This window comes from Neovison vison, chromosome 1 (genome assembly GCF_020171115.1).
Source record: "Neovison vison isolate M4711 chromosome 1, ASM_NN_V1, whole genome shotgun sequence".
Taxonomy (NCBI): Eukaryota; Metazoa; Chordata; class Mammalia; order Carnivora; family Mustelidae; genus Neogale; species Neogale vison.
In genome coordinates, this window is record NC_058091.1 from 1,574,677 (window position 1) to 1,588,119 (window position 13,443).

The window sequence follows — 13,443 nt, forward strand, 5'->3', positions numbered from 1 at the left end:
AGTGTGCGTTGAGGGGGACGTGATCCCCGAAATACCTTCAGGGATGGGGGCACCGAGCAAGGGAGGGGAAGCCGCCCTCGTAAGCCAGTTCCAAGGATGAGGGAGACAAGCCCGAGGGGCGCCCCGGCTCCCAGGGCACGTGGAGTCAGGCACCTGCGACAGTCTGTCCTCGGCACGGCAGCTTGAACCGTGTCTGAGGAAGGTCGGGCCGCTCTGGGCCCAGGGCAGGGGCGGCCAGGAGGACGTAGGGGCCACAGGGTGGGCCGCTAGGCCTGGGAGTGGAGGGGCAGGGCTGGGGGCAGAGCCCCCGAATGGCAACAGGGGACCTGAGCCGTGATCCGTCCGGGCCGCTGAGGACAGGGGGGCTGTGTCCCCCACCCCGGGCCCGGCCTGTGGAGCAGGTTCCAGTCCGCACACCTGCCGTGCGCCCGTGCCCCGATGTTTTGTTTCGGGGAGACCGGGCCCAGGGGATGGACAGGCGAGGGCAGCCCTGGTTCTCATCCCGGTTCTGGAGTCTTGGGGCGATCCCTGTCATGTCCCCAGCAGCTGTGCTTCCAGCAGCGGCCGTGGGGGGGTGCGGTGCCCTGCGTGTATCTGGGGGCCAGCCAGCTGGGCCGGAGGCCACAGGCCCCCTCACATGCTCTCCCTCCTACGCACGCAAGCCCCCACCTCGGGGACACACGGGCCCTGCGGGGCGACAGAGATGGACACAGGCTGTGCGCTGGGAGTGGGGACGTCTGGGAATTCGTGAGGCCCTAGAACCCCGGGACGTGCTCTGGCGTCCCGACAAGGACACCCCGCGCAGCCGGGGCTCCAGCTCCCTCCTCCACAGATGAGGTGCTCTCTTCCCTGCCACAGACGAGTTCGCAGGGTCCCGCGCCAGCACGGAACAGCGGCCCTGAGTCCCGGGGGCTCACGCGGGAGACTCCGCAGCACGGAGGGGGGGACGGTGACAGACACGGTCCCCCCGGACTTGATGGGGAGCAGAGTGCGGCCGTCCTCACCTGTGAGTGTCCGGTGGGGGCTAGCGGTGGGGGGGGTCTGTCACTGCAGGGTCCCCATGGCAACAGGACACCCCGCAAGGGGACAGCCAGGGCCGGCCTGGGGGGGGCACAAAGCAGATTCTCAGCCCCTCTCTGGGGCGTGACCCACTGCCCGCCGCCAGCGGTCTTTCTTCCTTGCGTGTGCTGTGGCCACCTCCACTCTGTCCCCTTGCAGCCTGCTGTCCTGTGCCCACTGCCCCAGACGCCCCCTCGGGACTGTCCTGCCACAGTCCCTGGACTCTGAAGCTGCGGCAGTCAGCGGCCTCACCGCTGGAGCCCCGCGGCCCTGAGTCCCCACGGAGCAGGGATGATGTCCTCGAGCCGGGGGAGTGCGCGCACAGGCTCACGGCCCGGGTGCGCCCTCAGGGCCTTTGTCAGCAGGGGGCCGGCCCTGCCAGTCCCCAGCCTGCGGTGCGTTCGGGGCGATGCGCCCCACACAGGCTGCATGTGGAGGGGCTCCCCGGAGGCCCAGCGACCCTGGGGCTGTCCTCGCAGACATGCGGGGGCGTCTTGGAGCCGTGGGTCCTGTTGCCACGGGGACCCTGCAGTGACAGACACCCCCCCCCGCTAGCACCCACCGGACACACACAGGTGAGGACGGCCCCGCTCTGCTCCCCCTCAAGTCCGGGGAACCGTGTCTGTCACCGTCCCCCGCCCCGTGGTGTGGAGTCTCCGCATCAGGGCTGGCCGGGTTCTCACCTTTCCGGGAGGTCAGATCACCGGCCCCTGCGCGGCTCACCCCGTCTATGTCCCCACAGCACCCGAACGCTGTGTTCACGTGTTCCTGTCGCCGTCACGCTCACGGGGCCGCACACACGCCCAAGGACGCTCATCACGGCCTGTCTCCTGCCCAGTCGTCTGCGTGACTGGCCCTGCCCGCCCTCTGTCGCCTCCTCTTCCCACAGGGGCACCCTGCCCTGGGAGGGGTCCCGTGGGCCGAAAGCTGGCCAGGAACCGGGCTCCCGGTAGGGGCAGGAAGGGCTGGGAAGGTCAGGGAGGAGCCAAGGCCACCCCGGGGAGACGGAGGCAGGCCTAGGTCCTCACGCCTCCCTCGTGGCCACGGCGCACGTCCCGGGAGCGGCGCGGGGGGAGCAGGCCGGCCGGTCTGTGCTGACGAGAACCCACCCCGCTCCGTCTCCCGCCAGACAGGCCGAGGTCAGAGCGGACTCTCCTCACTGCGGCCGCGTGTGCCGCGTCGGAGCCGCGTCCACCCAAGGAGTCCCTGTGGCCGTGGACACGGCACGGCATGCGCTTCTCCATCAGTGCTCGGCCCGCAGTTGGCGGGGGACTTCGCGCTGTGCCGGGCTCCCAGGCCCCCGGATCCACGCACGACCCCCGCGCGGAGAGCCCCCGCCATGTGTCGCCCATCACGGCCGGCTCCGGGACGTGGGCTGGGGACGGCGGGCCCTTACGAGGAGGAATAACGACACGAAACATCTGCTCTCTGAGGCGTGTTTGCGCAAACCCGGCGTCTTGCAGGCGTGGGAACGGGCTTCACCGCGGAGGAAAGCGCGCGGGTCAGATGGCGGCCCGAGCCCCCGGGCTGTGGCTCTGGAGCCGCCCCAGCCCCGGAGCCCCGTCTGGGCTTCACAGCTTCCCCGCCGGCCGGCAGACCCGCAGCTCCTTCCGCTCGGCCCTGAGAGCCCGAGAGCAGCACCCCCACATCCCCGGCCCCCAGGGCTCCTGGGACCCGCCGGCTTCTCGCTGGGCATCCCCTGCTCCTTGACAACAGGTCAGTGTGTGTCACTGGTTCCTGGGAAAACAACAGGCTCATGGAGTCCAAGGTGAACAAGCGTATGTTAGGACACATATGTCGTCCGGTAATGACGGGAGACGCCTTGCCGGGGTGCAAGCCCACTAACCCTAAGGACCCTGCCCCTCCCTCACCTGGGTTTCCGGGCGGCGGCTCCACCCCCTCCGGCGGGGCCTCGCTGCACATGCCTCGCCTGGGCCCCAAACCCCAGGACCTGCAGCGTTTCTGCCACGTGCTTCCGGCAGGGGGACACGCACAGAATCACCAGCAGCTTCGCGTCCCCTCCTTTAAAATAAGAAGCAACGGCTGTGAAAAGACCCAAGGAAAGCTGGGCATCGCCCAGCCCCTGCCGAGCCCGCGACGAGTGGGACACCACCGGCGGCGCGGGCCTGGTGTGGGTGTGCGCTGGCGGGTCCCCGGCCGGCTGCCTCGGCTTGCTGGACGACAGGGAGAAGGGAGAGCTGAGGAAGGACACAAGGACGGGGAAAGCAAACCGCGCAGACACGGGGAGGCCATGGCAAGGGCTGCGTGTGGCCCCCGTGGGCCCCGCCACCCTGCACCCAGCCACGTGTGTCGGGGATCCTCTTAGAGGAACAAGCTGTAACGTGAGCACTGGATGCAGCCCGGCCTCTTCCTGAGGAGAAAGCCCATCCGCGCAGAGAGAGAGGAGCCGCGTGGGAAGTCTAGAACATTCTATCGCAGCGAGCCGCAGAGCGTGTGGTGCCCGGAGAACAGCAGACCGTCCCTCCAGTCTCGCTCTCCGTGAGGGCCTCAGCCTGGGTTTCTGGACCAGCAACCAACGCACGGCACGAACAAGGGGACATGGGCCAGAGGCCGGCACGCTTCGTGTGCGCACACGGGCTCAGCAGCGCGAGCCCTCCGCGTCCCCAACGGGATGGGACACAGGACACGAAGGAGCAGAGCACCTACTCGGAGAGCTCGCCAGGCTCGTGCAAACCAAGCAGCCCAGTGCACGGTGACACAGTGCAGGGCACCACAGTGACCTGGGGGCCGGGACGTCCCCCAGGGAGGTATGGCCAGGAGGAGCAAGGCCCCCCAGGGCAGGGGACAGGGTGGCATGGCACCCGGGTGTCCTGTGGTCTGGGGCCTCTCCGGGCAGGGGACCCTCACGTTACCGAGAACGTCCTGGAGAACGCGGGTGAGCTGGCTGTTGCGGAAGGGGATGTGGTCTCTGTGCTCCGCCAGGGCCCCCAGGACGTCCGCGAGGGCCGCCAGGCTCCGGTTTATGAACGAGGTCTCCCTGAGAGCCGCTCCTGTCACTCTAGACACACCTGGGACGGCACCAAGTCCCCATCACGCGGTCAGCACGGGCAACGAGTTCTCTGGCCACGTCAAGAAATGAACAGGGAAAGCAACACGGTCCCTTCTCGGGACGGGAGCCCTGAGTGAGGGGACCCTCGGTCCCACCAACCTTCTTCTCTGATGGCCTGCACAGCCTCGGCTGGGAGCGGCTGGCGGCGCAGAGCCCCGCAGCGGGACACGGCCGTGGCAAGACCGCGGCCCGCTGGGCGGAGCAGGGCGAGCTCGCTGGAGACGGGAACCCTGCTCAGGCCGTCCACACCCCCGCTGGCCCCGGATGGAGGCGCTCGCTCTGGGCTCACCCGCACACTCGCTGCCCGCCAGGTCCACGAGCTGCAGCTTGGCGTGCACCTGCTCCCTCGCTCGCTGGGCCCCGGGGGACCTGGGCGAGGCTCTGCCGCCCGCTGGCCGCCCCTGGAGCCGTGGTCCGAGTGACTGCCCGTCCTCTGCAAGGGGGTGACAGGTAGCCAGGAGTGATGTCCAGGAGGCCTCCCTCAGCTTCCCGCGGCGCCGGAGAGAAGCCTTCCTCCCGAAGGACCGCACTCCAGAGGGCGCTTCCTAGGACGGACAGCCCGGCAGGGTCTGGCCATGGGACGGGGCTTCTCTGAGTCACATAGGAACGGACAGCGTCACCCTCAGAAGGCAGGCCTGTGCCCAGGAGGTCCCAGGAACAGAGCGATGTTCCCGGAAGTACTCAGTGATGACGCGCATGAATACCCAAGGGGCCCCGACGGAGGTGAACCCCACCGTTGGCTTCCCAGCCCCCACAGAAGTCTTGGCAAAGCCCTTCCTCACTTCGCCATGGGTCCGTTTCATCAAGCGTTAATCCTAAGTGGTCTTCTTAAAGAGATGTTTTAAAATCTAAATTATATACTCACTGTGGAAAGCATTAAAAAATACACAAAAAATTAACAATCTGGTCTCCACAGCTTTCTCACTGTGGCTGGCGACCGCCGGCTCCCTGCACAATGCCTGCCCGCGCACAGCCCCTCCCTCCCGGCAGGCGTCCGGCCCTGGGGCCATCGGGCCCTGTTCTGGGGACACAGGGTAGTCAGGCGTCTGTGCCGCTCCCACCTGCCCCCATCCTCCCTTGCCTGGGCTGCCCTGATGGCCACAGGGTCAGGGGTGTGCCGTCCACCGGGACCGGGTGTCCGTGTGACCGCGTGTGAAGTGGGCCCTAGAGCAGCCGTGCCCCGCTGGTGCACTGTGGCACCGGGACCCTGCAGAAACGCAGGTGCTCGACCCGTCCCTCCCAGCCTGGGGCTCGTGCTTGGCGAGTCCCGCAGGCCGCCCTGGGTGCCGGCCCCGTCTTCGCCGACTGGGACGCATGACCCTCGCAACATGTGCCTTGCTTTTCTTACATAACTGGCACCATTTTATATGCTGGTTTGTGACTTTCTAAACCCAAGTCACACGGTCTCCCTCACGGAGCAGGAATCCCGTTTCCAGACACAAACGCGCCTGTCCTCCATGTTGTGTCCTGTCTAACGAAGCCTTGCCATCTGTTCCCCCACAGCCCCGGTCCCCTCTCTTCTCAGCCCGGGGTCCGGATCCCCGGAAGGTGTGTTTGCGACCTCCACTCCCAGGCCGTGAGCCATTTCTCCTCTGTGCCCCTGCCCGGGCGTGCACGGCCACTTACCGGGACTGCCGCCGGCGGGGGCTGCGGTGACAGTGGCCGTTATTATCAGGTGGGACCTGGAAGATCCAGCGTGCACGCGGGTGGCGCGCCGTGCCCGGAACCGCAGGCTTCCAGCAGCGAGCGCCACAAAGTCCTCCGCGCTGCGCACGGGCCTGGAGGGGCACACGGGGGATGGGGACGCCCGCGGGGCGGCGAGGGACGCCCCCTCCCTCTCCCACAGACCAAGCGGACCTACTGGAGGAAAGCAGGCTGAAGCGCGTCTTAGACAAAACAAAACAGCAAGTCAAACCCCTTCCTTGTTTGAGGCCTCACTGGCGCGTCCTCCACGGCTTTCCTCTGGAGCGGTCAGCGGGGCCCGCACTTTCCAGTCCCGCGTTCCTTTACGTAGTGCAGCCCCGTGGACTCCAGCAGAAGTCCGCGTCCCTACTCTAGCCGCTGAGCCATGACAGCCACTCAGTGCATCCCACCAGCGGGACCTGGGTCGTTGTGAGTCTTAGTAGAAGCTGAGGGTTGGGTTACCCCGTGCAGGCTCACGGCTCAAGGCACCGTTTTCTTCAGATGCGAGAATAAGCTGCAGACGCTTCCCAAACTGACTCTAAGAGCCCAGGACAGGCTCACCCCCCAACCTCATTTGCAAGAGGAGGCCCCTCGCCCTGCCCCCTGCAGGTGCCCCCAACACCCAGACGTGGATCCAGGGAACGCGAGCAGACTTCCTTCTTCACCACACAGAGGTTTACTGTGTTCTCTCAAACACGGACCCGCACAAGCGGACACAAGGGCGTGTGCAGGTAACCGCGGGCCGGCGGGTGGGGGTCCGCTGTTGCGAGCCCGCTCCCTCGCCTGGAATGTGGGACAGGACTGGTCCCCCACGTTTCTCATCAGGATATTTTAAAAGGTTAGTTAACGTGTCTGTTGTCATTATGATTTTAAAAAGATAATCTCTAAAGCAAGTCGAAAGATGCAGATGTGTTCTAAGGCAACACAGAGAACCTTCCAGCGATAAACATGCCGGTCCGGCCCACGCGCTGGTCTCACTCGGGGTCCTGGGGAAGCTGTTGGCCACTCAGAGAGGCCGGGCCACGGCTGAGTACTCACGCTCGGGTTGGCGGTGACACCTCCCGTTTTGTTGCCTTGGTCATCGGCGCCTCCCACGGGGGCCCAGACACCGCTGGACGCCGCTCGTTGGCCAGAAGGTCCAAAATGTCGTCATTATACACTTCCACTATGGACACATCAACCTTCAGGCTCCTGGATGGGTTTTCTGAAATAAGCCTGGGGGGTGGGACACGAGGGACTCAGCCATTGTGGAACTTGGGCTGCCCGGTGAGGAAAGCTGCCGGGAAGGCGGTCTCGTGGGGGAGGCGGTCTCGTGGGGGAGGCTACGGTCCGGCCTCCCTGCGAGACGCCCGGCGGGCGGGCGCCCAAGGCCCCTCGCTCGGCAGAAGGCCGAAGCCAGCCCGGCCACAGGAGGGCTCGGCACCTTTCCGGGGCCGGGTTAGCTCTGCTCCGGGGAGGACTGAGTGCAGACCCCTCCGCAGCCCGGCTTGCGCCCCGAGTCCAGCCCAGTCCTGCCGTGCCCTCCAGAAAGCCCACCAGCCTCTCAGAAACAACACGTCTTGTTCCAACGCATCTGGTAAAGTGCTGTGTGCCGACCATGGAGAGGTTTAAAAATACTGACGCTACCCATTTGGAGAAAAACCCCACAACCCCAGTGAGGGGAAGAGTGACCACCAGCCCGGATCCTCTTGCCCACGTCGCTGCCAGCACCTTGCCACCAAACTGCCCACACAGCCCACGGCGGCCGCCCTGTCTTCCGGGGCCACTGCCTGCCTGACACGTGCACGGCGAGACCTGCCGGAGTCGGACGACAGTGCTGTCTTGTCCACAAAGAAATTCCGTGCCCGGGGCCGGGAGGTCAGTGTGGGAGGAGCGCTTCTGAGCAGACGGAACATGCGGCGTCTCACGCCAGCACGGACAGATCGAGCTTACTTAGGAGCTCCAGAGAGCCCGGAGTAAAATGAGCAATTAATGTCTTCCAACGACACAGTCAAGAAAACAAGAAAGTCCAAAACGAAAGAAATGTTCTCCGGTAAGAATAATTTTCGGTTCTGAGTTCGGATTTGGGTCATCCTCTGCGCTGGGGTCTGTGGACAAGACTGAGGGCAACCGTGGATAGAGCCAGGAGCCAGGTCAGCCGAGCTGGGGGCTGGGCGTCCCCCGAGGCTCCGGCTACCACCTGCGCAAGCCTGACCCCCGCCTGCCTTTCCGTCCCCTCTCGGAACGGCCGTGTCTTCCCAGGCCGCAAAACGCAAATTTGGAATTTCTCATCTACATAGTACCAGGGGGCTGATTTGAAGATTTTCTCCACTCCGTTAAGTCCTCGACCAGGTCAGTGGCTGGCCCGCGGGTCCCTCTGGCAGCATCGCTGGATTCCGCGGACGGTGCCGACGAAGCAGGCGCCGGGCTTCTCCTCGAGGAAGCGAGCGGTCAGCGGACGGCAGGCGGGGACAGGCACAGCGCCGTGGGGGGCGTGCTCCACAGAAGCACGTGCCGGCGCCTGTGAGGCCACAAAGCGGGGAGCCCCTTGTCCCGCACCATCGCCCGGATCCTCACGGCGTCGTTCCGGGGCTGTCGAGGGCCGCGATGGTCACACACTCCGTCTTCCTGGGGCATCAGCCGCCGCGTGGAAGAGCCTCCTCACGTCGGTGGTAAGTGGAGACCCGCTATGAAGGAGGCGGCGTCGCCGGGCTCGGAAGGGGCCAGGCGCTCTCAGGAACGAACGAGCTCAGAGAGGCAAGGACCCCGGAGCCCAGAATGGCAGTGGCCCCCGGCCCCCCTCTCTGCAGCAGACACCACAAGACCATCTCCACGACTCCTGGTCTCTCGGAACCCCTCCTTCCACGTGACGCCCAGCAAAGCCCAGAGCGGCAGCGGCTCTGCCGTGGCCTCCCGTGGCCGCTGCTCAGCTTCTGAGCAACGTGGCTGCTGCCAGGTGAGGTCTCCCCGGAGCAGGAGAACGTGCTCTCCTGAGCATGCCTCGGGCTCCCCCTACAGTCCCAGCCCCTTGAAATCCCGAAACAACCGAACACCTGATGGACAGCCGTGTCCGCAGAGGGAAACCGAACCACCTGATGGACAGCCGTGTCCGCAGAGGGAGGGCGCTGGCACCCGGGATCCCAGCCCCGCCCCCAGGAACCCCGAGGCCTGGGCTGGCTGGCGTTGAGCCTTCCTGGGCCGAGCCGTGAGGGCGGGGGTGGCGTGCTCCCAGCGGGGAAGTCCTCCGCAGGGCTGCTGCCCGCCCCACACCCCTCCGCCCCACCACCCACAGGCACACACGCGGGAGTGGGGCCCCTGCACGGCGCCCGCGTCAGCCTCACTGCCACTGAGACCCCCAGAGCGGTGGCTACACAGCACAGCCTCACCTGTCCCCACACGTGCTTCTCGGACACAGTTAGCGGAACAAACTTGGCAAACGCGTTCTCCATGTGCACTAACACTTAAGGAACATGGGTTTGAAGGCGCTTCAACCCGTGAGGCCTGTGTGGGGTTCTTCCATACTTGTCCCACCGCGATTCTAAGCCACGAGAAGCTCGGCAAGGAGACACAGAGACAGAACCCGAATCTGAGGGGGTGGGGGGCCTGGAACGCACCCAGCCCTTCGGGAGACCTATGGCAGGAAGACACTTCTCTCGGGGGCAGAAGGATTCGCGGGGACACGGCACAGACGGTCGCAGAGTGAGCCACGGCGCTTACCGAGCAGGGTGAGTGGAGGGAGGAGTGTGGCGCACAGTGGCCCCTGCAGGCAGGGACGGCCAGTGTCCAGGCCTAGAGCATGGAATGTCCCAGCTTTGTTCCTGGATTCCCTGGTCACTTGGGCAGTCAAGGACACCCTGTTACTAATTTTTTTCCAGGAGTAACTGTGTTGGTAAGATCACGAGAGTGCGGTGGGTGCCCTCTGGGAAGGTTTTCCCAGGACAGAAGCATCTTCAACAGGCCCGGCTCTTCCTAACTTTAAAGAAGAAAACCAGATGTGTCCCCTCTTTGCAGACCCAGGAGGCAAGGAAAGGGAATGGGGGTCTCCCTCTGTCCCCGTCCCAATCTAGGACAGAAAACTTCCATGCTCTACCCTCTCCTGACCAGGGAGGCTGTCCAGCTAGGGAGCCCTTGCAAGAAGTTTTGATTTGGGGCGCCTGGGCGGCTCAGTCGGTTCAGCATCTGCCTCTTGATTTCAGCTCAGGTCATGATTTCAGGGTCGTGAGCTCGAGTCCTGGGTCGGGTCCCATGCTCGGCTGGGACTCTGCTTGAGACTCTCTCTCCCTCGGCCCCACAAAATAAATAAATAAAAATCTTTAAAAAGAAAAAAAAGCAGACTTTAAAAAAAAAAGTTTTGTCTTAACGACAGAATTTCAACATAAATGTGCCATAAGAATTTCTAGTGTTTGTGGTACTGAGGCCCCGAGCGGTTAAACACTGGGTTGCAAGCCTTCCGGTGGGAGCCTGGGGCTGCGGGGGCGGGGGACTCTGCAAACAGCCACGCTCCGCCCCTCCCTTCCCCGAGTTGCCCGCCTCCCACCCTCCCTGCTCAGCTCGAGCCCCTGCGTACCTGAAGAGCTCCCCAGCAGCCCTGGGCACGATGCCGAGGTCGCCGCGCTTGTCCTTAGAAAGCGGACCCAGCATGGTGTAGCTCTTCCCGCATCCGGTCTGCCCGTAAGCCAGAATGCAGACGTTGTACCTGAAACCCGAGGCGGAGGTCAGCATAGCCCGCAGCGCGCTGGGTCCTGAGCTGCGTGCTCAGGAAGTGCTCACTGGGTCGCAGAAGTCCGTGCACCGCACCCGCCGCTCTGCGTGCCTGCTCGCTGCCGCTTGCACGTCGGGCTTCCACAGGAGCTGGTTTTCGCGGGACCCCTGGGGCCGTTTGGTCGCGCAGCGTCAGGCCGAACCACACTCACCTTTACACCCGCTCAACACGCTCCCTCTGGCACCTGCTTCCCCTCCGTGACTCCACATCTCCTCTGGGCACCCACGGCTGGCGCACAGGGTCCACACTGGGGTCCCCCAGCCCCCCGCAAGACCCCTCGTCCTCCCCACCCACTCCGTCAGGGCAGGGCTGGGTCAGACAGAGCTCATCTTGGTAAACGCGGGCTGCCCCTAACACGTGTGAAACAACCCTTCCCCGGGGTTTCCCCGTCACGCATGGGACCTTGAGTGCAGCAGATGCTTCCCCCGTTACTTGTTCTTAGACTCTGTTATTCCAGGGGTTTGATGACTCCGTGTCCGCAGTCAGCCAGAATGCGCCAACGCGGTCTCCGTGACAGGCGCGCTGCCCCCCACCCAACAGCTCTGGATCATGTCACGAAGACAGGGACAGTGGCTGCCTCCCTGCATTTCCTTCCTGCTGTCTCTTCAGCCCGAAATGTCAGTGGGAAGATCGGAACATCACATCAAAAGACTATTTAAAATAGATATAAACTTATATGATAGGATAGGCATTTACGATATAAACATATAAATGATACAAATGTGTAACCTTGGCCGGGAAGGGACGGCTGATCCAGGCCTACAGGGGCTGAAGCCTGAGCCCTGACGCTCCCTTCCGGTCTTGGAGGGACGAGACGGTCCCCACGCAGGCCCCACCTCGAGTGTCTGATTTCATGGACGGACCTTTAGTCAGAAGGATTTTTCCCCGAGGCAGCCCTAGCAAGTCCCACGAGCAGAGGCCTGTGCCCAGGAGTGGGGCCAGTGCTCCTGCTAACCTGCCTCGCCCAGCGAGGGGGCCTCCCTCCAGGACCGACTGTTCCAGTCCTGCAGGAAGCCTGTCAGGGCAAAGACCGAGCCAGGACCTCCCGGCCACCGCCCTGCATTGTTGGTCTTCCGGAGCGGAGAGGTCTCAAGGTCTTCACAACCACCACCTGGCTGGGCCGCGTTCCCATCTCGCACCTTCCCTGAGGGCTTGCTGGCCGCTTCTCCAGTGGGAGCACCTTGGTCTCAGCAGAGCCAGAGCCCCTACAGGGACCTTCTGAACCCTCAGGAATGCAGAAGCCTCTTGGAGAAAGCAGCTCAGCACTTAGAATGCTGCCATCTGTTTCACATTTAGGATGGAAAGGCAAGTCTGGCAAAGATCATTTAACCACTATGTCTTTTTCATTTCTGGAATCTGCTTACTTAAGAGAGGCCTACTGAAAAAAAGAAAAAAGAGCCCTCCTATCATTTTCCACGGAAGAACTTTTTTTGGCTGCCTCTAAGAGCCCCAGCCCTCCAGAAGAAGGGTGTCAGGAGAAACCGTGTCATTGCGGGAGGCCTGGCCCCACAGGTGGGTGCAAGAAAAGGCCCGGAGTTCCTGTGGGGACATGACCCATTGCCTCCTGTGCCTTTCAGGCCCCTGGGATGGGCTTCCGGTTGCGGGGGCCCCATGGGCAGAACCAGGGCTATGCTGACGGCTTCTGGTCTGTGGACGTTGGCTGTGGGAGCCTCTGTCGGGCCAACACCAGGACGCCTTCTTCAGGCGGCTGAACGCAGGCTCCTCTGCCCAACTGGGCTTCTTCCCGGCATCCCAAGGTAGGAAGTCTTGGCGTCTTGTGTCTCAGCCACACAAACCTGGTTCCTTTTGTTGCCAGGAAGCCCCACGTGGACCCTGAGCGCAGGGCGCCAGCAGCGGCTCCCACCGCGTAAAGATGTGATCTTTATTCAGAAGGCATGACCCGTGGCCTTGGGACTTGGCAGTCATGTGTCCGGAGCCAGGGGCTCTCATCCCAAAGGGCTGATGCATTCCTTGGTCCAGTGTCAACACGCAGCACAGCCTTCCTGAAAATTCTAAAATGCAGGGAGGGTCCCAGAGAGCACAAGGGCAGCCGCTCGCTGTCTTCACGTGCATGAGGACCGGAGAGTAGGAGCCCTCTGACGGCCGCTCCTCAAGTCCTGGGTGGCCCTCTTGCTGGCAGGCAGACCAACTCCCCCTCCCCCAGCACTGGACGGTAATCACTATGGGGCTATGGGTTGGCTCTAATATTGTCGCAAATGCGCCGACTCCAAGGTCAAATTCTGTAACACGAGTGAGACCTACTTTACAGTTCCTCATAACTCTGATCACCAACCTTGAAGATATGTCAACTCACCCGTCCAAGAGAGACGTAAGCAGTGGGCACACATCTGCAAACACCACTTGCTGAGACTCTGCCGGACCATAAACCCTGAGACGTACAGAGAAATGAGAGATGTACGTTAGGAACCAAATATGAGGCACGAGAGCCTCACCCACTCCCATCTAAGCCTCCAGCACAGTCAGGATCCATCATTGCGACAGTAAGAGATCAACCCATTCCCTTTCAGGCTAACAGGGGTTAAGAGAGACTGGAGAAATGTCTCTTCCGTCATAAAAACACAATTATGAACGCTTGCAAAGCAGAAAGAAAAAGCAAGCCAGCAAGAAGAGAAGAAAGGATACCATGTAATTATCCTGGGACTAAATTAGGTCCACTTAAGTGGGTACAACAAGAATAATGTAAAAATCATACTCTGGGCAACACTGAGTATGTAATATTTAATTCTTATGTTCAAGATTTACCAAAGCGGTGTTCTCCTAGACCCAGACCCCGGGTTAGTTCAGCAGAATGTCCGTCCGTGTCATGGGACTGGAATGTCAGCTATAGAAACGGGAATCCCATGTTTATAAGCGCGCACAAACAGAGTAA

General features: G+C 62.9%; 1 protein-coding gene across 1 annotated transcript; it reads right to left on the minus strand.

Annotated features, from left to right (window-relative positions):
• Positions 1-2,962: 2,962 nt before the first annotated feature.
• On the minus strand, positions 2,963-13,016 carry KIF25 (kinesin family member 25; the record flags this gene model as incomplete). The annotated part of the gene is made up of 7 exons (XM_044234734.1): positions 12,868-13,016; positions 10,359-10,487; positions 6,851-7,027; positions 5,756-5,907; positions 4,419-4,562; positions 3,933-4,088; positions 2,963-3,081 (listed from the first exon to the last, which is right to left on the minus strand). Coding segments are annotated over exons 1-7 (1,026 nt in total), but the record flags the coding sequence as incomplete, so codon positions are not given.
• Positions 13,017-13,443: the final 427 nt, after the last annotated feature.